The sequence below is a fragment of the Nyctereutes procyonoides genome, unplaced genomic scaffold (genome assembly GCF_905146905.1).
Source record: "Nyctereutes procyonoides isolate TBG_1078 unplaced genomic scaffold, NYPRO_anot_genome, whole genome shotgun sequence".
Classification (NCBI taxonomy): domain Eukaryota; kingdom Metazoa; phylum Chordata; class Mammalia; order Carnivora; family Canidae; genus Nyctereutes; species Nyctereutes procyonoides.
This window is the reverse complement of record NW_026575141.1, coordinates 12,845,940-12,873,201: the sequence shown is the minus strand read 5'-3', so window position 1 is coordinate 12,873,201 and position 27,262 is coordinate 12,845,940. Positions and strand designations below refer to the sequence as shown.

General features: G+C 35.6%; 1 protein-coding gene across 1 annotated transcript in view; it reads right to left on the bottom strand.

Annotated features, from left to right (window-relative positions):
* Positions 1–402: 402 nt before the first annotated feature.
* The window catches only part of ZNF804B (zinc finger protein 804B), a 496,855-nt gene continuing 469,995 nt past the window's right edge, over positions 403–27,262 (bottom strand). Inside the window, exons 3-4 of the mRNA XM_055307513.1 lie at positions 9,953–10,083; positions 403–4,066 (exon numbers count right to left, since the gene is read on the bottom strand). Coding sequence (XP_055163488.1) covers positions 403–4,066; positions 9,953–10,083 — 3,795 coding nt within the window. The remainder of the gene's footprint in view (positions 4,067–9,952; positions 10,084–27,262) is intronic.

Here is a 27,262-nt window from a genome sequence, read left to right as displayed (position 1 = left end):
CGAATGTGCATTCCTTACATTCACTCACTCAACAAACACCTACAACATACAATATTATGTTCCATTTGATTTTCTTTGTAATATCAATGATCTGCCTGAATTTTTTCTGTTATCAGTTTATAACATTATGTGAGAACTCATCCAAACAGATCTTTAACAGGTTCCCCCCTACCCTTCCACAAAATTATTTTCAATTTGTTCTGTTATTTTTGCGAGTTAAAAGAAATCCTTAAAATGCTCCTATTTTGATATTGGCAATTCAGTTTCTATTTATATACTGGTCACATTTTGAATTGGCACCAATATTTCAAATCTTAATAATAATCAGACCACTTTAAATAGATCATTTTGTAGGTAGTGACAATTTGTTTTATTTATCCACAAGAGGGGCTTTGACACCTATTAGTTCAAGTGTGCTGATATATTTAAGGCCTCTTTCACTCCATTTAACTGCTGCATCTGACTGGAGCAAGAATGATGGCAAAGATCTTGACCTTGAAACACTGGTTGGATTAAAGGATTCAAGTGGATGATAGAAGCCGTGGCTGGGTTTAAGTGAGGGCCAAACAATGCCGGGATCAATGCCGCCGAGGGCAGGGGCTGAAGTGTGATGTGAGGCGGGTGAAAGGGAGCAGCAGTGACCAGATGCAGGGGGTGGCCCGCTAAGAAAGTAGGGTGGGCCGGGATGATGGCTGGAGTCAGAGGTGAAAATGCAAATGGGGTAAAGTGTGGCTGGGAGAGGGGATGCAGATGAGCTATGGGGAGGGGACTGCCATGGGAATTTAAGGAAGCAGAAACAGCAAAATGCTGCAGGAACGTGTGGTGGATGGTGGTGATAGAAGTGTGCTGGTGCACTGGGACCGTCTGGATGGCCGAGGCCGGGGCGAAGGCAGTGGGCCCGGGAGCAGGCAACACTCGAAGATGCTTCGCTAGGAGCTGTTTCTGCACGTGCTGCTGGGCTTGCAGCTGTAGGAGCTTGTATTTATCTATTTCTTCAGGAGAAAAGGTGATTGGCTGTTGAATTAAAGGGGGCGAGCTAGATTTCTGGCACGCTTCTGATTCATCTTCTACTTTGTCCTGCTTCTGCATAGTTCTGTCAGAGAACGAGTTTACAGTCCCCTCTCCATGACTCATATGCACGCTTACATCCTGCAGGTCGAGGTTTATTTGGTCCTCTTTGGTCTCTGTTGAGTCGGTGACACCAGTGTATCTATTAGACGGAAAAGCACCAGGGAAATCATTCGGTACCGGGTCACGGCTTTGAATGATATGTTGGACTTCGCCAATTAAAGGTTTTCCTTGTTCTTTTGTCACTGGGTTCTTTTTCGTGTTTGGTGGCTGAGAATCTGCTACTACGTGAATCTTACCTTTAGAAAGGTGGTTACCACAATCAGGATCTACTAAGACGGCGAAATTATTTGTCTGTGAACTTTGGACTCTGTCATTCTCTGCAGTGCATTGAATCGCACCGCCTGCGTCCTTTCCTTTTTTGCTTGCGCTCTGTGCTTTGTCAGACAAAGGCAATGCTGGTCGGTTACGGCCCAGTGGTGTGAACTGAATTGTGCACTGAATTTGTGAATGAGCCTCTGATTCGTTTTTGTGATTCTTTGAAGAGACCTCAAAATTAGTCGATTGTTCCTGACACCTCTTGGCTTGGACTCTTTCTAAAAGGCTTTTGGCTGTCAGGGGGGCCCTCTCTCCTTCTGTCAACTGGGCGGCTTCTGCAGGGCTGCTGGAACAGTTCCTTAGGCGGCAGCTGATATTCCCCGAGTTATACTGCATGGATTTTACTTTTCCCCGGTCACAAATATGAGGGCTGCCCAAAGACTCCTGGCTTCTCTCACTTTTATTTAAGCAACACATACTCTCTCTGGGGCAAGAGCCCAATCTGTCGAGCTGAGGTCCCTGGCAATTTGGTGGCTCTTCACTGTTCCCAGAACAGGACATCTGTGAGCTGGAGTCACAATGGGTGAGTCTCCTGGATTTGGGCCCTGAAAACTGCTGCTGATTTTTGCCCAGTTTAGATCTTTCTCTGCAGCGACCATATCTGTGTTTTGAGTATTTTTCCTTCTTAAGGGATTCCCACAATCTGAAGTTCCTATCTCTCTGTATTTCAGATGGCAGGCAGGTGCTCTTTGCCATCTCCTCAGACAGGCAGAGGCAGCTGTGCTTTTGGTGTCTCCCATCGTGCCTTTCAACGGAGTTGCGTTCCCTTTTACAAAAGTAGAGCAAATTACCTCTGCCATTACCCCTGGACTTATGACCTGAACAAGGACTTCTCAAGCTGGATGTGCTGCCAGGGCATGTGTCTGAGGGGCTAGAAAGTCTATTCAGAGTCAATTTTGGAGAATTTCTCTTGTAAGTTTGGTTTCTACATCCAGAAGCCCTGCTGGTCATGCTGATGTGGTTACTGTTCAGAATTACTCTAAAGTCCTTCCCATGATCACTGTGACCCCTTACCGGGTAAGGACTAGAATTCCAAGTGAATTGATTTGCATCTTCAAAATCCGAATGAGGATCGCAAGGAATCAGTTTTGGTTTTTTAGTCCTAGAGATGTAGGGAGAAAAAGCAAGGCCCTCGCTTGCATCATTTAGAACCACCCTCTGGCAGCTTTGCCAATGGGTCCTTGAGGACGCCTTGAGTTCATTATCACTATTATTACTGTTTCCTACACAATTCCTTAGAGACATATCAAGGTAAGCAGGCACTTCAGGATTTTTCATTTCCAAATCGCTTGTCTTACAATTATGTTGACTCATGTTTGGCTCAGAATCATTGTAGTCCAAATTATATTTTCTCTCGAAATTTTCCCAATCTGGATTAGCTATCATCATCTTTGGTTTCAGAGATTGATCATTTTCTTGGATCAATTCTTGTTGGTCTTTGATTAAACCTGAGACTTGGCTGTCTATTGTTGTCTTTATTTCCGAGGGCTCCTTAATCAGTTCTTTTTTAAGGTCTTCTGAATCGTGGTCACTCTTTGTGTTCCGAGAAAGCTTAAAATCAAAATACAATGGGTTGCATCCATAAGAGATGCAGGGCTCTGTTTTTGTAAAGAGCAAAAGTTCCGTAGGCCACTGGAGAGTGGTGTGGCCATCCTTACTTTGTACATGGAGAAAAGGCAATGGTTTAGACTTCACTTCATGGGGACATGCTTCTCTTACAAGCCTCTGTACATTTTTCCTAACTCTTTCTGTTTCCTCTAAAGATTCTTCTCTCTTCTCCATTCTGGAGCTGGGATCCAGATGAACTGTACTGTTTTGCTCACTTGGCTCAAGTGATGGAAACTCATCCAGATATTCAAATACCCTGGCATTGCTGTGCTTGTAAATGTTTGGTGGGCTGGAGGAAGCATTTGCTTGGCACGAGTGATTTATGCAGTTTTCTGAAGTGTTCTTCAATGTACTTCTAGTTTCTTTTTCTCTGCTGCAAGGAGGAAAATCCACATCTGAAAGATGAATATCAGACTTAGAGAATGAAGCATGAATGCCAATCGAATCTTCTAGTGTTTCATCAATAGAGTCATTTTTGCCTTGCAAGATTTGAGAGCTTATGGAGAAGGTATTGTGTAAGACGCTTTCCAGATGGCTTGGTGTGATGTTTATATTTTTTTCCTTAGTGGGATATGTATCCTCGTTTGCAAACCTGCGGCACTTGCATTTCTCTGCAGTTTGTTTTGCTTTATAGATGGGTGACTTGTTACACTCATGGGTTTCTTCGGTGTTCTCACTGAAAACTGACGCTGATGATTCTAATTTTAGATGCACTTTTTTGGAAAAAGAAAATGATACTCCCATCCTGTGATTTGCATTGCTGAGATCCGAAGAGGTCTGTGGTACCCGATTTCTGAATAAATAATGTCGGTCCATTTGTAACTGGTGTCGATTTTGCATGGTGGACCGCTGTTTATCGGAAATGCTTCTGGGCAGATTCTTTCCTTTAAGGAGAAGAGCACTCTTCATGCACGATACCTTTCTGCCATTCTTAACTGGAAAGACTCCTTGCTGAAGTTGCTTTTCTATGGCTACCCTGGGAGCTTTGTATGCTGGTCCATTTCCAGAAACACTGTAAATACAACAAATATTTAAGTGATTAAGATGTTAGATTTGAAATCTTATCTAGATGTGAACATTTCTTAGTGTGTATGATGAGTTATGCTCTTTATGAACTAGGTCTATTGTAATATAACCATTTCGCTGTGTTTGTACAACTCAGTACATCTATGTTTCATAGTGGCTATTTCTAAAATGCATCACTTAAATATGTTCTTTTGAGATCAGCAAGAAGCAATAGCACGTGAGTATGTTATGCAAGTGCTGCAAAAGAAAACAAAGTGTTGCATTTATAGTCCAATATATGTCCTGCAGAACCTATCCGTAACATTCTTTAACAAAGAGTTTTTCAATCGGTGACTCCACGTTAAAGAAGAAATGAAATGAAATGAAAAGTCATTTCCAAAGTATAAAAATATATGCTTAATTTGCCTTTTTATATAAGCGCTACCCGTTTATAATTTTTGTTGCCTCAGTTTTAAAATTCCTTCAAGTTTCCTTCCCTTCCCAACAATGTGGCAAGTTCTCTCTTCATGACTTGTCACTATTTTGACCAATTATAACAAATGCATAATAAAATAACACACATCTGCAAGCCATCTCCATATCTTCAAGTATTTTGAAATTTTTCTTTTGCATCTTCCTCACAAAAATACTTTCTTTCTACCTTTTTTGCATATATATGTTTGATCTTTTAACAACTTTGTAAAGCTTATTCATTCTGCTGAGCTTAAATTAGTAATTCAATCATAAAATTGGAAACAGCAGTACACATAGGAGATGAAACTCTTTAGATTAAAATGGTCTCTTTAATGTTCTACCTTAAAACCTCTACTACAAAACAAGGTCTTCCGGGAGGGTGAGCAACACAAATCACATCCTTTATCTGATCTTTTGCTTTGATTTGGCTTTCTTTTCATTTTCCTTTTCTTTTCCCACATGGTTGGATATGTGTATTTGCTTTTTTCTAGTTTAGATTTTTATTTGATTTTGATTCAGCTATTTATTATCTGAGTATACAATACTGAAATAAATGATATCTTTTCCATATGTGGCTTCAATTCCAACGGAGATGTGTGTCTTCTGAGCATTTCTCTGAGACATTCTTTCTTGCTGCCTTCACTTATGACTATTTGGCCAATCAGCGTACAACTCTGGAATATATTCCGTTTGTCCACCAAATTGCATATACATTGCTTCATCCTGTTTATGTGTTTAATATTGTAGAAAGATACTTAATTCACATCCTTTTACTTATTTTTGAAATGAATTCACTGGTGCACTTGTATGATTTTGCAATTTTTCTTTTCACATATATATTTATTATATTTCTAACTATAATGTATTTATATTATATTTACTATCTAGGATATATTTTTGTTACATTTATATTTTATATAAAACGTGATATATATATATATATATATATATATATATATATATATATAAATGATATATAAGTATTTTCCCAAGACCATAGTTACAGATAGATTTATTTGGGTCAATTTTTGCTGGTACTCCTGGGCACTTTCAATTCAACTTCTTCAGTTCAGTTATATTTTCTTCTCTGATTTCTCTGATTATTTTTTTCCCTGTCTTGGCTTTTCATCCTGGAATTTATATGTTAAGTGTATTGGCTCTCCTGAATATAGTTTTTAGATCTTATTATTTATCTCAGCACTTCAAGTATCTTTAGTCTATTTCTCTCATTCAGAAAGAAGTCCTTGTTTTTAATTTCTGTTTTATTGATTTAACTTTTTTTTTTTACAATATCCAGTCTGTCATTTACTATGCCCAAATGGATTTTAATTTACAATAGCTTTAGCCACCATTCACTCTTTAATAATTTCAGATTGTTCCTTCTTCATAAACTAATAGCTGTAGCTTTAGAATTATAGCCTTCCTTTGAATTTCATGGATAATAAATTTTGAAAATTTCCAGTAACTGTTTCATAATGAAAATTTTCTTTTTCCTCATCACATTAATCTTCTTTTTTAAAAAATCATTTTAAAAATTCTCTTTATAGAAGGTGTTTAGGCATATTTAATATGAAGAATGGTAAGGAACACTCTAAGATAGGGCACTTGTTATGATGAGTACTGGGTTTACATGTAAGTGATGAATCACTAAATTCTTTTCCTGAAACCAATACTACACTATATAGAATACTATATATACTATATATAGAATACTACACTAACTAGAATTTATTTTTTTATTATTATTTTTTTAAGATTTATTTATTTATTCATGAGAGACATAGAGAGAAAGAGACACAGCGACACAGGCAGAGGGAGAAACAGGCTCCGTGCAGGGAGCCCGATGTGGGACTGGAGCCCAATGTGGGACTCGATCCCAGGTCTCCAGGATCATGCCCTGGGCTGAAGGTGGCGCTAAACCGCTGAGCCACCCGGGCTGCCCCAACTAACTAGAATTTAAATAAAAACTTTAAAAAAGAAAGAAAGGGAACAGCCTAAGATGGAGTATGGCTTATTGAATATTTCTTTCAAACATAAAGGAAAATAGAAAGCTCAGAGATTAACTATAGTTATTGGTCTTTTAGAGTGCCTACAGTCTGGGCATAGAAGGATGAAGACCAGAGACATCTGCAGCTCTGGATTTTGCCTCAGTGCCAGAGAGACACTTCAGATTAAATAGGAGCTATACTTCTGTTAAGTTACCTTTTCTAGGAACATCAATTAATCTGATATAATTTGCATTTAGTAGAAATTATTTCAAAAGCCTGGTATATGGATATTATCATTCTGCTTCTTATAATTCCATTATGACTCAGATATTTTACTATTTTATATTATTGCTCACTATTTTTCCCTTAATAACATTTTTGCTTATTATCCTGGTGCTGTTTTGCATGTTTTCTTGCTTTGATTTATGTTAGTCTAAACATTATTTTCTGTATTGCTGTTTTATTTTACCATTTATCTCTCTAATGTGTAAGGTTCTTTCTTTTATATTCTTTCAGATATTTGTAATCCTCTTTACTCTTATGGTTTCTGTATGTTTTGCTCTTCTTGTCCTCAATTCTTGTTCTCACTCTATAATCCAATCTACATTTATGATTATATTTTTCACAAGTTTTAGCATTTTACCCTCATTATTAATCTTTTCTACCTCTAATGTTTATGCTTCAGACTCTTTATCTCATTGCTTTCTAAACTTTAAATACCCTTATCTTAAATCTAGTTTATTTTTTCTCTTTGGAAAATCCTACTTTTCTATCTTTGTGGTTTTTCAATTCTATTATCTTAATACAAGTTTATGCCTTTTAGCATAATTAAAGGTTTAACTTTTATGGTTATATCCTTATTTATGATTTTACTCCTTTCTCTAGAACTTTCTGCAGTTTCTTTTTGTGTTTTTTACCTAAGTGTTTATTTATGATTTTTAAAAGTGATATACACGTACCCCTTCACTCTTATTAATAGATTGTCCATTCTAATAGCTCTCCCAAAATTCTAATTCTTGGTGACTAAACATATGCACAATTTAATTATCTTCTGGGCAAAATATACTTTCTAAACAGGAAACAAGACATTTAAAACAACATAATTTCTTTAAATGATGCAATATGCTAATGCCCCACATTATCCAGCTCATATATAAGGAATTCCATATTTTCGGAGTCAATGATCCTATGATTTTTGAAATTTGGAAAAATGTTCATATACTTTAATTTACACATAGTAAAGCTTACAAACAGAATGACTCTCCATCTCCAACCTGAGGAACCAGCCAGGGTTGAATTATCCAAGAGATGGCCAAAGTTGAGTGCCCTTTATAAGATTGATTACCAGTTTTCTACTATTATTTTTTTCAGCAGTTCAATTTGAATATTCGTACAACTAGGAAATTCTCTTCTCTTCTCCATAGGGTCATAGAAGAATTTTCTTGTTATCTTCATCATCCTATGTAGAAGCCTTTGTTGTGAGAATAATGGACGGAGAAAGGTGGTTCAGGAGAGGGGTAGTAATACAGATGATTTTTTTCTTTTTAATTTTATTCCTTACTTTCATTTTTCAATTCAGCTGCCAACATGAAAATATTAAATAATTCTATTAAGTGACTTCCCTAGGCCATGAGGCTGCTTAAGCAGAGAGAATAATTGGCTGGAGGGCGGATGGCAGGTAGGAGAAAAGAGTGCAGTAATTTTCCTAATTCCAACTATTGTGTGTGGAAAGCTAGACACCTATCGTTTCCCTAACAATACAAAAAATAAAAAATAAAAAAATGGAACCTAAAGAGCCTGCCTATTCTATAAAGGTATGTGCTTTAGTATGTGGGTTTTCTTTTCTTTTCTTTTCTTTTCTTTTTTTTTTTTTTTTTACTTAATATGATTTTCAGCTCAACCCCCATCTAATCAATTTTAATATGTTTTTAATTTGAAAGACACATCATGGGTAGCTTTGCAAACTCAGAACTTTTAAACAAAAGCATCATAACCATCACCACCATTATTTCTCCCAAAGGAAAATATGGAATGGGTAAGTAAAAATGCAGAAGTGTGACAACTTTCTACTAATAAAATAACCAAAGTTATGTTTATTAAGGCTACTCAGATTTTTTGTTGTTTGGCCTTAAAGGACCTACCTAAAGATTGTCTCTCTACAATAAGGTTTGCCCTTTTTTGCAATCTTACAATAATACCATAAGTCATCCAATAATTAACATATTCCTCAGATTTTTTTCCTTCATGCTACCATAATTTTCATTAGATTTTCCTTCTGAGTTCTGTTTTACAAGGACTGTCTGAGATCTTATTGACAGTGTGTTTGAATAACATAAGATCCTCATTGTGTTGGCAGGTAGAAAGTTCAGTACCAGTTTCATGTCCTGATTCTTTGATCGCAGAGGACCTCAGAGCATGCCTTTTTATGTTAACCTCACTTCTGGACAGATATTTTTTCAACTTTATTTTTCTTTTATATTAATTTCTCTCTTATTTTTAATATGATTATCTTTTATGTATTTTGATAAATTAATTAAATTGTTCTAAGAGAGTGGCACAAATACATGAATATAATTTAACTCATCAGTTGATCCTTAAAATAAATATTTTCTTAGAATCAAATCTGAGGTCTAATATTTTATGATGCTCAATAATTCAAGTCATTCATTCCCAAACTTATGCATATTGTTTTTCATTTCAACAACAGGGGTTTAAATTGTGGCACAGAACTATAAATTTCACAATTGGCCAGGTTCCTGTCAACTGCATTAATTAGCTACATTAGATGGTTCTACATTATGATTCATATGAACACAAATCACAACCTGAAAATTTAATTGAGTTCCAGGTAACAATCTCCTCACTTTGAAACATTCAGCAGTTCCAAGCTTACGTAAAACAGTTATTTTTCAGCTACAAGAATATATTAGTATAACATGTGTTTTAATTATCAATTTAAATGACATGCTGTGGTAAATTTAACTGCATTAATTACATCTTTTGTCATCCGGACAATGGTAGTGGTATTTATTTGAGATTCAGGTGTGTCCAGGGAAATGTAGATTTATTTCCTCCCCCAAAAGATGCACTCTTACATATGGTTTTTAAAATTATTATTATAAAACTTAAAATTATTACTGAGGAACTATATGGTACCATTTAAATCAACTGGATAGAATAAGTGCTAGCTTATTAGAATCTTTATTTAATTAAAGAGCACATAAAATTAACAATATTGGGAAACAAAAAATTTAGATGCCAAAGTAGCTAATTTATGAGCTTTTAACTACTAAAACATTTCCCCTTAAACATATCTTTTGATAAATCATAATTTGTTTACATTTTAACAGTGAATCAAGTAAATTCATCTTAGACATTTCCCCAATGATTGAAAACAGTTTTGAACGACCCAAGAAACCTCTAATTCTTACCATTCAGATTGTTGTCTTAATTCAGCTAGCTGGTGAAGCCGTTTAAGAGCTTTTTCTTGTTTCTTCTCATCTTTCCATGACTTTGAAGCTACGTTTCGAGCAAATTCTCGTTGCTTTAATTCCTTCAGTCTCTATGGACAGAGAAGAAAAACAGAAAGGGTATATAAATAAGCAATAATTTTTCCATCCATGAGGCTCTTTATTAAACTTTGTCCTGGGTACAGAGGTGATTTTCTGGATAGAGTAAAAAGTGCCTTTTCCATCAATGTTATTCTCCTCTTTAAGATACATTTAGTTGGCAAATGGCTTATTTATCAAAGCTTGTCACAATCACCATAGAAATGTGTGGCCAAGTTGGACCCCAGTTCTTGTTGGAACCATCCTAGCTACATATCTGCAATCATTTAGGTGCCTGTGAAATATAAGTGGAAAAATATGAAGGGGTATGAAGGGAGAGGAGGTTACAGGGTGAACTTTCCTCTCACCACTGCCCCTGGTCCTCTCATTTGTAAAATACACTTACTCTTATTCATGAAAATTGATGCTATTAAATACACTTGATGAAATGAGCTTGTTTCATTTAAGAGCATCTGTTAATGTGAAAGATTTAGTTCAAAGCTCTAAATGTGATCCTTAACTAATTTTTTCCTGATGGAGTTATTTATCCAATGCAGATTTCTATATCGTATCCAGAAGATAAAAATGGGTCAGGGACATAAGCTCAAGATAGATGCTTGGCCTTGCTTGATTTAAATTAACCTACCACTTCTTTTAATTAATTCTTTCTCTAAAACAATTGGCTTACATGGAAATTGGATGTTACTCATTAGCTGTTTGGATTTCCACCTCAGAACTGTCCACTAAACACACCTAATGACATTGAACAAATTGAGAAACAACTACAATCAAATGAACATCTTGAAGTTTGGTGCTTAATCCTGAATTGAGAAGATATTTGAACATTAGCCTCTCTTAACCAATACAAAATGATTTTAAACTGTCTGAAATCTATACTCATTTAATTTATTTTCATTTTCCAAATCAGGTATAGGCGATATTTCCCAGGAATGGCAAAGACCACATAGCTCTCAAGTGAGGTAATAATGCTGTACTGGACTGTGGCCCACCATAAAGCAAGAGCCCCAATTTTAATGATTGTTAGCTTTTTCCTGAAAGAGGACATGCTTATGGGAAATGGTGGCCAGATAACCACATCTTGGCTAAGTATCTAAAGAAGGAGGCAAGATGAACTTTTCAAAGAGAGAATATTCTAAGCACAAAGAACAAAGGGTGCCTGGGTGGCTTAGTCGGTTAAGTGTCCAACTCTTGGTTTCAGCTCAGGTCAGGAAATCAAGGTAATGAGATGGAGCCCTGCATTGCGCTCTGCTTGAGTCTGCTCTTTGTCCCTCTCCCTCTGCCCCTCCCTCCAGCTCTCAATAAATAAATTTTAAAAAGAGAGAGAGAGATTCATAGAACTATAAATAGCTACAGGGGGAATAGTGGAGTCAATCTGAATTCAATTTTTGACAAGTGCTTCAGAAGCTTTTAAATAACAGAAAATTTCAAGAAATAAAATGATGGCCCATGTGTAAAAAAAAAAAAAAAAAGATCAACAGTTCTCTAGAGCTGATAAATGCAGAATGTCTAAGTGTTAAGAGAGCCTTGGCCAGAAGGGAGAAAGGCTTTTTAAATCTCCATTCTTACTTATCCTCCTACTCACACTTCCTCAGACTCCATATAATAATAATCTAGTTTTTGAAGTGAAAGCTTGCCTTGTAAGCAAAGACCTTTTGGAAATTGTTCTACACAATTTAAGAGCCCACATAAATACTCTATATTTATTTAATGTTTGATATTACTTGTATGTAAAACCTAAATAGCCTAGAAGATGAAATTTATTCGTTTACTCATAACTGACACTTGACTGGAAACTTCTTTGAAACTTGCAGGTACACCTTTTATTTCTTCCATTAGTGTCCCAGATTCTAAGACTGTACTTCTATCTCTGAGTTATAGAAATGATTGAGAATTCTGTCTTATTCATCCAACAACAAATACTGTCAACTACTACCATATAATAGGGACATAAAATTGTCAAATCAATAATTTTCCCTTCAAGGGAGACAGATGGGTGAATAGATATTTTTATAAGCTAGTGTTTAGTTTCTTAATAGGGGTAGACACAAGATGCTTTCGAAGCATACAGGAAAAGTTAAGACAGACTGGGGAGGTTGAGATTTGTTGTGTTAAGGAAGTCAGTAAAGTTAAAATGCATTTAAGGAACACAGAAAACTGGAAGAGATTTTGTTTAAAGACATCTAGCCACAGATTTGGCTTAATAAATGCTTAATGCTGAAGGCTGCACAGCAACAAACTCCACAGATCTACAGAGGGATCCCCTCAAATTTTCAGTGTACTGAATTGCAGTGAGAAAATTACTCAAATCCAAGAAAAGGGCCACCTGAAAGAATTAATGGCAGCAATACCTAGCATTCATATAGGTTTAGGAATAGTGCCTGTTCTCACCAACAAAACTGGAAAAACTCATGCGACATTGAGTTTAGAATTCAAGGAAATCTTGGGGCATCTGAGTGACTCAGTCAAGTGTCCAACTCTTGTCTCAGATCAGGTCTTGATCTCAGGGTCATGAGCACAAGGCCTGCATTGCACTCCACACCAGTCATGAAGCCTACTTAAAAAAAAAAAAAATCAGGGAAATCTTGCTTCAGTAGAGAATAATTTTCTGTGGATTGAGCACTAATTTAGATTTGCCTAGCAAATTATAAAAGCAAGAAATACAAGTATGCACCTGACTGCAATAACTTAACTGCATTTCAGAATCAAATTTAAACAAACTTATAAGAATACAAAAATATTCATCAAAAACAAAGAAAATTAATAACATAAACATCCAATCAAAGATTACTAAGCATGCAATGATTATCAAGAAAGTACAGCCTAAAATGAAGAAGATAATAAAGACCAATACAGAACTGAACAGATGCTAGAATTGGCAGAAGAGTGCACTAGGACAGTTTTAACTGTATCCTATGTGTTCAAAAAGTAGATAAAAGATGGTGATCAACTGAACCATTGTGCAATTGGAGTCTCTGAAGAAGGGAGAGGGAATATTTGCAAATGTAATGGTGAAAATTTTCCAAATTTCCTGAAGACTAAAAACCCACAAATCTTCCTCAAATCTCAAGTGCAAGAAACTATACCAACACTTGTTGTTATCAAATTTTTTAAAACCAAATAAATAAAAAGGTGTAATTTTCGAAAACATCTAAAGAGAAGTGACATATTCCTATACAGAACAAAGAGGAGGATGGAAAAGAATTCTTACTGGAAACAATATAAATGAGAAACGATACAATGGAGCAACATATTTAAATTGCTTGAAGAAGAAAATTAAAAACTTCTCAAAATAAAATTTTATGTTTAGTGAAAATATCTCTTTAAAAAAATTTTCTAAAAAAAAAGTTTTCTTTATTTTCTTTTAGAGAGAGAGAAAGAGAGAACACATAAGCAGGGGGAGGAGCAGAGAGAGAGGGACAGAGCCTCAAGCAGACTCTGTGCTGAGCAGGGATCCCAACATGGGGCTCAGTCTCATGACCCTGAGATCATAACCTGAACTGAAACTAAGAGTCTGACACTTAACCAACTGAGTCATCCAGGTGCCCCACAAATATTTTTTTTTAAAGAAGATGAAATAAAGATATTTTAAGACAAGAAAAACTAGAAGAATTTAGGAGCACACAAAAAGAATATGTTAAAGAATATCAATGGGCAAAAGGAAAATAATACCACATAGAAATGCATGTCTACACAAAAGAATAAACACTAGAAATAGTGACTACAGGATAAATAAGACATATTTCTTAATATTTGAATGTATTTAGATAATTTAAGCAAAAATAATAACTATGTTTCCGAGAATTTCTAACAAATTTATAATTAAAATGTTTGACAACAACAGCATAAAACCTGAGAAGGCAGAAATAACAAATATGTTGAAAGGTCTTATTCAGTACATGAAATGGTAGAGTAACAAGTGAAGGCAGACCGTGATAAGTAAAGAAGTGCACAATATGTTCTATCGCAACCATTAGTATAATAAAACAAAGAGTTTTAGCCAATAGGATAACAAAGAAGATAAAAGTAAATCATTATGTTTACCTGATCCAAAAGAAGGCAGAAAAAAAGTATCAAGAAAGGCAAAATAGATGGGACAGTTACAAAACAAATAGCAAATATAATGGTTTAGCAAACAATTAAGATCTAAATATATCACTAATCAAATTAAATGTAAATGGTTAAACACTGAAATGAAAAGTTAGTATCAGTTTGGATTAAAAAGTAAGCCCCAACTATACGTTGACCACAAAAACAAATTTTAAAATACAGATACAACAGGTTAAAAGAATAGTAAAAGATACACTATGTCAACACTAGTGCAAAAAAAAGCTGAAGAGACTCAATCACTATCAAGCAGAGTATATTTTAGAGCAGATATATTACTAGGAATAAAAGGGTTATTTCATAATGATAAGGAGTAAATAAATCACAATGACAAAACAAACATAAATGTTTCTATGCCTAATAACAAAGCTTCAAAATACACAAAGCAAAAATGGATAAAACTGCAAGGAGAAAAAGTTAAATCCACCATTATATTAGGAGTTTTCAATGACCTTCTACAATACAACAGGATGCTAATCGCAAATACCATACATCTGGAATAGGTTACACTAAGGGGATCATGCCTATTATAAGAGACTCTTCCAACAGTTGATTTGTCTAATGAAAAGAGAACTGGACAGATAAGGAAAACTTCCAAGAATCTAGGGAATATATTTTGTCAAACTCCTATTTTAGCTTGAGTTTTCCCAAATTTCTACTTTTCTCCTCCTATTCTGATAAAAATACAATTATTTAAACAATGGCATGGATTATAATTGCCCGTAACCTACCTCTGTTTAAACAGAAAACAAACCAATTGGAAAAAAAAAAAAAGTTCTTTGAGGGTATAGAGTAGATCTGTTCTTATTGAGAACAGCACAAGACAAACACATTTCAGAAAAAAAAAATGCTACCTCACACATTTACAAAGAACTGTAGAAAGTCCAGTAATCATTGCTTATCAGCAGGGACTCGGTGAATAGGTTAGAGCAGGTGAAGTTGAGCCTCACTGGGATGGGGAGTAAGGAAGACAGAGAATAGCACCTAAAATCCCTATCATTAGGCAATAAGACAGTGTCTGTCTGATGTCTAGAGGTGTTGGATAGTAGACAACACAGTGTAGGAGTTAAGAGAAGGATTGTGAAATCAGTCAGACCTGAATTTGTATTTTGTCTCTGTCATTCACTAGCTTTGGGTATCTAAGGTTACTTATTCCCAAACTTCAGTTTACACATTTGTAACCTGGCAAACTATCACCATTTACCATGTAGAGTTCTTGGAATTATTATTTGAGTTGATAAAGGTAAAACACTGAGCACAGCACCTGATATATAGCAAATGCTCAATGAGTATGAACTATTATTACTTTTAGAGGTAAGCACTGGTCAGATTTTATGGATCTTGGGACACCTGGGTGTCTCAGCAGTTGAGTGTCTGCCTTTGGCTCAGGGTGTGGTCCTGGAGTCCCAGAGTCAAGTCCCACATCAGGCTCCCTGCATGGAGCCTTCTTCTCCCTCTGCCTATGTCTCTGCCTCTCTTTCTCTATGTCTCTCATGAATAAATAAATACAATGTTTTTTTAAAAAAAGATTTTATGGATTTTTGGGAAGCAGCAAAAATAGAAGTCCTTGATTTACCTGGCAATGGGGGAACCATTAAAAACACTTGGTTGATTTTCTTACTGAAAACAGAGTATTTGAGTTGTTTTCATTTGGATTTTACAAAACTGGTAGGTGTTACCTTTTCTAAAAGGGATCTTTGGGAAGCAGCATAAATGAAGAGCCCTTGACTTATTTGGCAATGGGGAGACATTACAAACACTCGATACTCTTACTGAAAGCAGAGTGTTTGAGTGGTTTGCATCGGGACTTCACAGAACTGGTAGGTGTAGTCTTTTCTAAAGGAGAAGATAGGAGAAGGAAGCATACTGGGTATGTTCCTCACCCTTGTCTTGACCAATTTGTAATATTTAATTGAAACATGTAATTTCTGTAATTCCATCATTTTCACTACTGAAGAAAATTATAAATTTTAGATTCAATTATGATTTTTTGGCAGACTCTTTTTTGATGAATCTTATTTGCTCTTGGGTATTACTACTATTTAAAATGGACCTCGATCAGGAAAGAGGGTAAAAGTGTTTCCTAGAAAGAAATGGAGACATCTAATTCACATCCTTGTATTTTGTAAAGGAATTTAAAAGAGAAATTGCAGAACAGATGGTCTTCCTGGTCCTGAAGAGAGGCTACCTGCCATCGTCCTTGCTCAGATCAAAAGCAATTTAATGAAGGGCAGATGCAGGGGTCAAGTAAAAGGAAGTAAAGCAGTCCTCGCATATCTTCTCTAGTTTCACAAGGCATTTCATTTGCTCTCAACAAAAAGTAACATAAGGCTTAGGGAGATTTATTTGCTAAAACACAATTATGAAATATTTGGAATTTAATTTTTTTCTCAGCTTAATTTTAAGAGCACAAACTAAGCAATCTTTATCTCCCTACCTGCCAACATGAATGCTTGGCACACGCATTGCAAGTGGAATTCAGCCATGAATAAATAAATGAATAGGCAAATTGATCAGGTCAGTGAGTCTCTATGTGCTTTGAATGGTAATGTCCCCAATATTATTGTCTACCAGTCAGACCATGCATGTGAGCATCTGCCCACTCTGGAAACCACGCCCCATTCACCTTTGCTGGAGCAGAACAGCACGTGTGAAACAGATTTACTCAAGTGTATCCACTTTTTTCCTCCCTTAAACAGAATAATTCCTTCCATTCCTGCACTTTCATCCACAGATCCCAGAGTACTTTGCTGGCATTAATGTTTTTCTTCACAGAGGAGCAAAGCCCCAGTGCAAAAGGTCAAAATTATTAACCTCAGTTTAGAGACAAAGAAACAAACATAGAAGGTTAAATGGCATGATCCACACCAAAGCAGATACCAAGAAAAGAACTGTGACTGGAAAACAGGATGTCTGACCTTCATAAAAGCAAGGGGAAGTTAGAAGAGTTTATGTAAAATTTTAGACATTTATAATAGTTTCATTTTATGAAATGAAAAGTCTGGGATCCCTGGGTGGTGCAGCGGTTTGGCGCCTGCCTTTGGCCCAGGGCACGATCCTGGAGACCCGGGATGGAGTCCCACGTCGGGCTCCCGGTGCATGGAACCTGCTTCTCCCTCTGCCTGTGTCTCTGCCTCTCTCTCTCTCTCACTGTGTGCCTATCATAAATAAATAAATAAAAAATATTGAAAAGTCTATCCAGTTCTGAGATATTGTTCGTTGTTTGGAAATGTTTTTATCAAAATGATCTGGGAGACACTTATAGATAATTAACAATAATCTAGGAGAGGGCAAAAAAATTAAAACAAAATAGGAGAGGGCATAATTTGAACAAAAATATGATCAAGATGCAAGAATTAAATTATATAAAAAGTCCTTATTATTTCTCAGAAGACTTCTACATGTTGAAATGGAACTTTTTTGCATGTCATTTTTTATGTGATCTGGTAGCCATATAAACACAGTGAGATGAACTAAAATATCTTAAGGTCTCCCATCTTCTCAGAAGATACAGTTTGGGCTACTCACCAGGAAGAGTTCCCTGCTGTGTTCTGGAACGAATGCACCTGAGCATATTCCCTCTGGTACAATTTACTCCTCCAAGAACCACAAGTGAGCAAATAATAGGTGTGGAGAAATGAACTTGGGGCAGATACTCAGCCTCCATCCATTTCTTCATAAATGTTAAGTTAAATACTTTATAACTGCTTCTGGAGGATTCTTCATATTCTTGCTGTAATAGGAATTGCCAGACTCTAAACCTAATTGCTGATGGCCAGCCCACTGTGCTTTGACAATTAGGATCTAGAGACTCCTTGTTGGAGTCATTTCTGGACTCTGACACTGGATAAGTGTAATATTCGGGAGAGATATGGCCAGGTCTGAAGACATCATTTTCCAAGTGTAAGTTTGGGGATGTCTGTAGATACTAAAATAACCTGAAAATGTTGGTTCATATAAAAGACAATTTTTAATAATCCAAAATAACCTGAGATAACCTCCGTGGCTTAAGGAGAGAATATACTAAGATGTGCAAGGTGTATGCCCCTGACAAGTCACCATGCCATCCCCCTCCAATGCCCAGGATCCCCTGAGAAGTCTTCAAACAGAAAATAGATAGCTCTTGTGTTTCCATTCCTTCCGGGAAGTTCCTTCCATCCTCTAGCTATTATAGTCAAGATCCAAGTCAGCTGTGGTACAAGGCATGCACATTTATTGGATTTTTAATGGTAGGTTTATTTCTTTTCCGTACCATGGCATAAAGTTTTTAGTACTTTTGCGAGCCATGTTATATCAGGCAAGAATATAGCCAATAAGACAGCAACATCAATATCTGGTGATTGTTGTGAAATGATTAGCAGCATTATAAAGAAAGTACTTTGGTTATGAGTGAATGGAAATTGCTTTTAAAACTGGCTTAGTAGTAAAATTCAAAGAGCTTTTAATCCCACCCTTCACCATGTTAGAAAAGTAACCATGTTACTTCACCATGAATCCCACCCTTCACCGTGTTAGAAAAGTAGTAAAATTCAAAGAGCTTTTAATCCCACCCTTCAGCATGATAAGAAAACATCTACCATATTAGAATACTATTAACTCCCATTAAGGGTCTGCAGAACGTATGTCTAGGTTTTGAGAAATCCAGCATTTCTGAAATGAACAAATAGAAATTCATTAATTAGAGGTAATGACTTGTGTAAACATCTGATTAGATTCATATTTAGTTAATAAAACCTCAAAAAATAATTCTGCATTCTGTCACTGTCTAAACCATGGTGAATAAATACAAGAATGTAGATCAAGAAAATACACACTTTTCCTCATCTAACAGGATCTTAAAACTTCAACTAGCTCCTTAGAGAAAAAGTAGAGTGGGTCAGATGTTTCAAACATTTTTTATAGTTTAGTATGTAAATTATTTATAATTTATCTTTAAAATGTATTGTTCATGCTAAAAAAAATGTTCAAGTCAAGTTTACAAATCCTTGTCTTTTAGAAACACTTCCAAGGGTCAAAATGTAGAGTTAGAAAGGGTCTCAAAGGGTTAATGTGATAAGGTATCAAATGGGTTAAGAATGTTTTTGGTAGGTTCATTTCTATCTCTGGCATTCCTAGTCCCATATCAAGGCCTTAAGGGACTATTTTATCTGTTAAAGATCAAGAGAATTAATCACACCCTTTGTGGAAAAGTGTTAGGAAATAAATGATTTGCACTGAAGCCCTAAGAGTCTAAAAAGGAAATCTTACAAGAATCCCACGGCAAACCTCTGCCCTCCTGCAGATTGTGCAGTTGCTGTCGTGATATCATCTTTATTAGCAAGTTGTTATCTGCTCTGTAACATTATTTCCCGATTATACGCCTCCTTCATGGTCACCTGCTCCCTGTTCGGTTCCTAAAGAAAACGTGACCTGGTGCACTCTGATCCAGCTATCCCACTGCTTTCTCAAGGGCAACTCCTCATATTGTGGCATCTTGTACCACCTCACATTATATTGATTTTTAAGAGCTCTTTCAATTTCTACTTCATCCTCACTCTTTCATACCTGAGTTTAGGGTCAGTGACACCTGCTGAGAATATTGCAGGCAGAATTATTTAATCTGAACATACAGCAAATGGAGACTGTCTTAGTACAGGGAAAGTGTTTTTGAGGTTTCTTCAATTTCCTAACCAAATGCCATTTTGAAATTGAACTGTCTTTGAGAAGAAACTATTAAAATAGAGACAGAAAGAAATGAGACATTAATGAAATTAGAATCTGGTGTAAAATTGAATTTTGGATCGGGTTACTCTTACACAGTAAATAGAGATGATATTTTAAAGCTAAAGATATCAGTGTTCAGTTGGGCTGTGTGTATCAGACACTTAGCTGCAGTGGCCTAATGCAATGAGGTTAATTTTACTCTAATCCAAGAATTTATGCTTAAGCATATAGCACAGTCCTTACACCTTCTCTAGAAAGGCCCCAGTGCAATCCCCTTTCAGTTTTGAGTTTCTTCCAACTTAGACACGTGGCTTTATCATCCTGGTTGCCACACACCCGAGAAATATCAGACTTCAAAACTGTACTCCAGGTAGAAAGGAAGAAGAGTCAAGGGCAAAGGGTGACTCTGTGCTTTTTTAAGTCCCATAAACAACAGCTTTTTGGAAGCTGCACCAACTAGACTTCACTTGTATATCATTTTCTAGAAGGATATCACATGATATTAGCATTTAAGTAAGGAGTATGGTGAATGAATCCAGGTTTTTAGCTAGGCATATGGCCCCCTCTCCCTCGAATAAATCCAAGCTCTGTTAGTAAGGCGAGAGGGTGGAAGGGATGTTGACTAGGTAAACACAGTGTCCCTTTAACTAAATTTACTAAATGTTGACAAAAGGTATGGCTGTAGTTAGTGTTCAACCAGTGCACTGCTTCTTTCAGATATCAAATTCCTCTCTACAAGCTCTAAGCCACTGGGCTGCGAAACAGGATATGGAGAAGTTTCCAGATCTGCTACTTTACATCCTCATAATAGCCTAAATTTAAAGTTACTAATTCTCTTAAAAGATTTGAAATTGATTTATTACTTTAGTGTATTGCATTAGAAGCAGAGGTCAGTGAACTAAGGCCCCTGGGTCAATCATATATGGCTCTCTGCCTGTTTCTGCAAATAAAGTGATATTGAAACACAGCCATGCCCCTTTGTTTACATCTCATCACTGGCTAATTTTGAGCTAAAATGACAGACTTAAGTTTTTGCAACAGAGGCCATGTGACTTGCAAAGTCAAAAATATTTCTGACCCTTTCCAGAAAGTTTGCCATCCCCAGCAAGAGAAACAGCCCTGTTCCTGTCAGTTCCAGATAAGGGAAGTGGTTGGTTCCATATTTACACACCACATGGGATGTTCTAACAGAGAGAAAGTATGAAGATCCAGTGAAAACAGTGAAGCAGGTAGTAGTGAGAGAAAGACATAATAGTATTTGAAGAAAAAATACCAGTTATATTTAATGGATAATAATAAATTTGTAACTCTGAATGTGAAATTACCAGTGCTCCGGGGATAACTTTTAGTGTTCTTCTAAAGATGTTGACTTAGTTTTAACATTCCCAGTTTCCTATGGGAAGTCTCCCTGAATCAAGCCTTTGTTAACAAATCAAGCCTTGAATATTCTCACTGAATAGGATCCCACAGAACTATTAAATGCATAGCTAATTTCTGAACTCAACAGATTGAATCATTTTTTATTTCAAGTGTTTCACTGATAATGCTCACAGAAAACATTAGGCAGATAAGAGATTCATGGGCTTTTCTATACTATGCCTATCTTTGCATGGAGGTACTGCTGAGGAAAGAAATAAGGAAAATGTAGATAGTTCAGTCAAGAGTGTCTAGATGTTCCAAGAATAAAGAGCATCATATTTGAGTAATGCTAAAAAGACTACTGGTTCTGGGGCAGGGGAGTTTTCCAAGTGAAACTGATAAGTAGCCTTTAAAATACTTCTATTCTGTTCCTGTTTTTCAAAACTGTAACTCCATTTATTAAATGCATTGTGGGAAACTCATAATAAATGCCACATTAGAAATTGCAGAAAGCTTGGAAAACTAAGGTTTTAGCTGAGAAAAAAAGAGATTATTATAGGTAAGACCATGCAAGCAGCTTCTTTAATTTGACTCTTGATTTATCTCCTTAAATAAACTAAATTTTTATTTATTTTTGAAGCAAAACTTATTTACAAATTTTTCATTTCCTAGACTATGAAAACAAGTATTTCTATAAGTCTACTTTATTTTCTCAATAATTAGTGCCTCTCGCCTGCCTTCGGCTCAGGGCGTGATCCTGGAGTCCTGGGATTGAGTCCCACTTCGGGCTCCCTGCCTGGAGCCTGCTTCTCCCTCTGCCTATGTCTCTGCCTCTCTCTCTCTCTCTCTGTCTCTCTTTCTGTCTCTCTCATGAACAAATAAATAAAATCTTTAAAAAATAATAATTAGTGCCTCTTTGACAAGCAAATACTTTGATTAGACATGTATTATTTTTAATTATTTTTATTTATTTATTTGAGAGAAAAAGTGTATACAAGTGGGGAGGGAGGGGATGGGAGAAGCAGACCCCCTGCTGACTCAGGGCTGAATCCTCATGAGCCTAACTAAGGCAGACTCTTAACCAACTGAGCCACCTAGTCACCTCAGAAATATATTATTTTTAAAATCAAAATGATTTGAACAAAACTTTATCAACATCCATTGTTGCTACTACTGAAAAATAGCATTTCATATGTTCTTTCTATTAATGACTGCAAATGTTTCTTGGAAAAATACTCCAGATGGGTATATTACCACTAAGATCAAATTTATAATTTAATTTGAAGTGATAAGACATTTAATAAATTAAACTTCCAAAACACTGAAAGATTTGCATTGTTTCAAAATTGGCCAGTCTCAGATATTTTAGTAAAGTATGACATTTAAGCAGAACATAAGCATAGGTGTCCATTTATGAAAATTTATAATAGTTGTGTAAAATTTAGCCAGTGTTTAAATGACTTAAAATTTGATGAATGCTATTTATGATTTCAAAAATATTATTACAACAAAGGAAATTTTTAGTTGTGTTTATGCTTTTTCTAGCACTGTATGCATTATTCATTGTGTATTTTATATCTTCAAATATATATATCATATAAAACTTTGAGGTTGAATGCAGGAGCACTAAGAAAGGCTGCTTAGATTTACTTTGACTTTTAAAAAGAAAATAATCTCATTCATAAAGAAACATAATGTAACCATCAAAGAGACCACAGTTTTTCCATTATCAAACTAACGAAGTCATAATGTTTTATAACACCCAGTAGCATTGCATATACAAGAAAACAGCACATCCATTCTCTCTCTGTGTGAGCTACAGACTGACACAGTCCCTTTGGAGGGTAATTTGGCAATAGCAATTACATTTCTATATGGACCATCCCCCTGACTCAGCAATTCTACCTAGAAATGCATCCCTCAGATATAATTACACATCTGAACAAAGGCTGTTCCTTGTAATATTGATGGAAGTAAGTTTAGGGAAATAAAAAAAAAAAAAAAAGCTGTGTAATTCCTGAGTCCTTGTTCATAGCCACTGCTCAAATTGCCTGTGATAGCTTCTTCATGGGAATGATACACGGTTTTAACCATGTCTATATGCTAGATTACTTTCTATTCCTTTTTATGTAAGTTTCTTTCTTACACTTGGTCCTGAAATTAGTCAAAATTTTAAAAGAATTTTTGAAAAAAAGAGAAGTCTACCTTATTACTTTTTTGGTGTTGTTGTTGTTGCCTTAAGAAATATTTGAGTAAAAAAAAAAACGAATTCATCTGACTTGGGGCCTAAAGAATCAGGCCTTGAATTTTATTTTCTTAAGTCCAGAGTCACATAATCTTGTAGGCCAGGGCCAATTAATACCACAACCTTTCTTTTCTACAAGTTTTTGACTTTTCTAGAAAATAAAATAAAGCACATCAGTTGAGATGAGGATGTTTTAAGGAATTAAAAAATTAAAATTTACAACAGTGAGTTAAAGTGGAAATAAAAATTGCAGGAGTTAGGCAGAAGAAAAAGGTCAAGGCTAGGATTCTTGGCCTTGGTGAAAGTATCATGAGGTTCTATTTCCTTCCTTTGAAGTATCCAACTGGCTGTTACATTCAAACCTCCAAAAGATATCACAAAGATACAATTTTAATGGAATAAGATATTTGATGTGGTTATGCAATTAACTGAAACCTATAATTCAAGTAAAAACCATCCACTTTGACATTTGAATTAGTTGTTAATGGGGGACAAACTATGCCTAGAGATGAACTCTGGATAATTCAGCTACAAAGCTATTTAATGATGCTGTTTATTACTCCTTATTTCATTTAGCCTAGTTTTAATTGAATTCCCTAAATCTTATTAACCATGATAAGTCAAAATTTGGTCAAAAATATTAAATTTATGAAGAGTGGCAACCTCAGAGGCCATACACTTCAATTTTCCTAAATAAAGCCACCTAACCATTAGCTGTTTCACAAGTACTAAAATGAACATAGAGATCATAAACAAGCACACATTGTTATTCAGTAGAAATAAATAGGTATGAAGCCATGAATGAATAAGTTTCACATGAGTCTTCAAATAAATACAAGTGGGGTGAAAAATATCTCCTTTCAAAAATTAATACCAGAAATAAGAAAAAATATAAATATATAAAATACTCTGCTGAAAACTGAAGCCTTATCAGCAGTCTTTATTTCCTTTGAGTTTAGATAATAAACTCATACTTATTATCATGATGAAAAATTGAAAACAATCCAGATGCTCAATTATAGAAGATTGGTAAATAAGTTACGATATAAACATTTGATAAAACACATGCCACCAAAAAGAAATCTACACCTAGAAGAACACTTAATTACCCTGAAGATGTAGATTGTGACAGATATACCATTTACCCAAAAATTACACACTCCTTCCTTCCTTCCTTGCTAACATTTTTTTTTTTTTGAGATATCATGTGAGAATTCCTTGACCTCAGATGTACACGTGACTCTGGTATTTTCATGGTCATAAAACTCCTACAATTTGGCCATAAAAAAATCATAATGGGGGCGCCTGGGTGGCACTGCCTTCAACTCGGGTTATGATCCTCTGGTTCTAGGTTTAAGCCCCATGTCGGGCTCCTTGCTTGGTGTGGAGCCTGTTTCTCTCTCTCCCTCTGCTGCTCCCCCTGCTTGTGCTTTCTCTAATAAATAAATCAAATCTGAAAAAGAAAAAAGAAACTCTTAACAGACTCAATTCTCATGTTCAAGTCAAGTTGCTTGGTGGCCACTATGTTCTTCTTTGCAACGTCTTAATTTAAATACAATAATAAAGCAGGGCTGACATCAAAGTACTATGTACAAGGCTCAGTGAAAAGTACAAATGCTTTTAAAAAAAGTCCAAGTGCTTTATTTATATTAATTCCTTTTTATCTTCACAACAAATCTATGATACAAACGTTGTTATTATCATTCCCATTTTACAGATGAGGCAAAGACAGCTAGAGGCAGAACACTGGCAGCCAGAAAAGTTTAGAGTGTGGCTCTCACCAGCCAAAATATGGCCTGTAATGCAAATATATCTTGCAAACTAATGGAGGGAAATTCTTTCTAAGTGAAAATATGCTCTGCTTTTTTTGAATTCCTAATTCTACACTTCTTTTCAGAACATTTTTCCCTTTATCTTCAGATATAGGAAAATGATACCAAGGCTAGATGAAGACCATGTCTTTTGCTGAATGCCATTCTGTAAGTCAGTAGCCAATAGGGACTTGGACTTCGACTGGAGGGCTATGCTTTAGAAAGCTATCAGCTGCCAAGTGCTCTTCAGCTCACCCCTATAGCTGAGTTTTTGAAGTTGGCAGTTTTTGCTGAAATATAGTCATTATAATATACTAAGAAACAAGTTTGAGGGCAATGACTTTAAAAAGACTGAATTTCAGTTCCTCTTTAGAATTTTTAGCTAACAAACATTGTCAGCTAACATCATTCTTTCATGTACACACACACACACACACACACACACACACCTGCTCAAAAATATACCCTGTACTTTCATTTTTACCATGTTTGTAGTATAAAAGAAAAAAATTGTACTGCACAGGCTAAACAAAAAGGAAGAATTTATTCAAGACTTTTGCAATAGGGAAGAAAAATTGAACACAACTCCATTGAAATAAGAAGGAAGGAAGATTTATCAGTGGCTGGGGTGAGGTAATGGAGAAGTACTGGAGGATATTTCAGGGCATTCCCTCAATGTCATTAGACCATCTGTGTTTGCTCATTATCATTTCTTGAAGATAGGTTCCTACCATCCCACAGAAACAGGGTGATAGAAGGTCTGCATCTTTCAAAAAATACTTTCCAAAGGTATGCTCCCATGTCCTGAGAGAGATCTCTTGATTGTGAACAATTTACATCTCTAAGTGACAGAGAAAGAGTTTACAACTGCAAGTTTTCTAAAGTAAGTGTGGTAAGAGAAGGGCAGTCAGGGCCCTATAGTCAAGAAGAAATCAGTATAAATTTTATTCAAGCTGAGGGGAACATTAAAGCCATCTTGGTCAGGAGACAGTTTGGAAAACGCATATAAAAAGAATTAAGAATATGCATTATCCTTATTTAATAACAAAGATAATTAACATTTTGGTGTTTGTCCTTTCAAATGATTATGCATCACTTATTCATAAATATAAATTTTGTCATTCATGCAATCCCATAATCTTCCCTGCCCAGTTCTTACCAGAGCCACAGAACAAGTGAACTCAAGTGAAAAATCTGTCTATAATGATTACAACAAAATGACAATAAACTCACATGAATTATGAAAATTTTATAGGCCAGGCATTATGGTAAGCCCCGTACTTCCATAATCTGATTTACTTTTCCCTAAAAGCTTTCAAGTATTATTTGCACCCATATTCCACTTTTTTACATGAGGAGATTGAGCCTCAGAAATTCTGAGTAACTTACTTAGAATTATGTAACCAATGATCAGTTTTCTAGAATATATTTAGTTTTATAGAATTTATAGAATTTAGCTGCCTTGTTCCCGAGCCTTGCTGCTAACATCTATATTCTATTTTCTCTGATAGATTATGTACTTTGCAACTTTTCAATAACTCTCCTTTAGAATCATGACATTGCCATCTTCACAGGACCAAGACTTTTCAATTAAATCTCAAAAATTTTATTTTCTACTCCACATAAACTGTAGTTTATAAAACATACATCCATGAAAGCTTTGAAACATTCGTTTGGGATTTAGCATCTGAAATTTAGAATGTTTCTGTGCCAGCAACATAAAAACATCTGCTTTCTCCCTGGTTAACAAATGAGACCTCTGGAATGCAAATCAGCTTCAGAAAAAATTATTTTTTACCAGGGTAAGATTACAATCCAGGAAGTGTCCTTGTTTTTCTCCACATGTATGTGACATACTATAAAAACAGCCAATTGTGCTCTTTACTACTTTGGTCCAATTTAGTAATTCCCAATTCAGGCTCACCACAATCTAGGGGGTCTTAAGAGAAA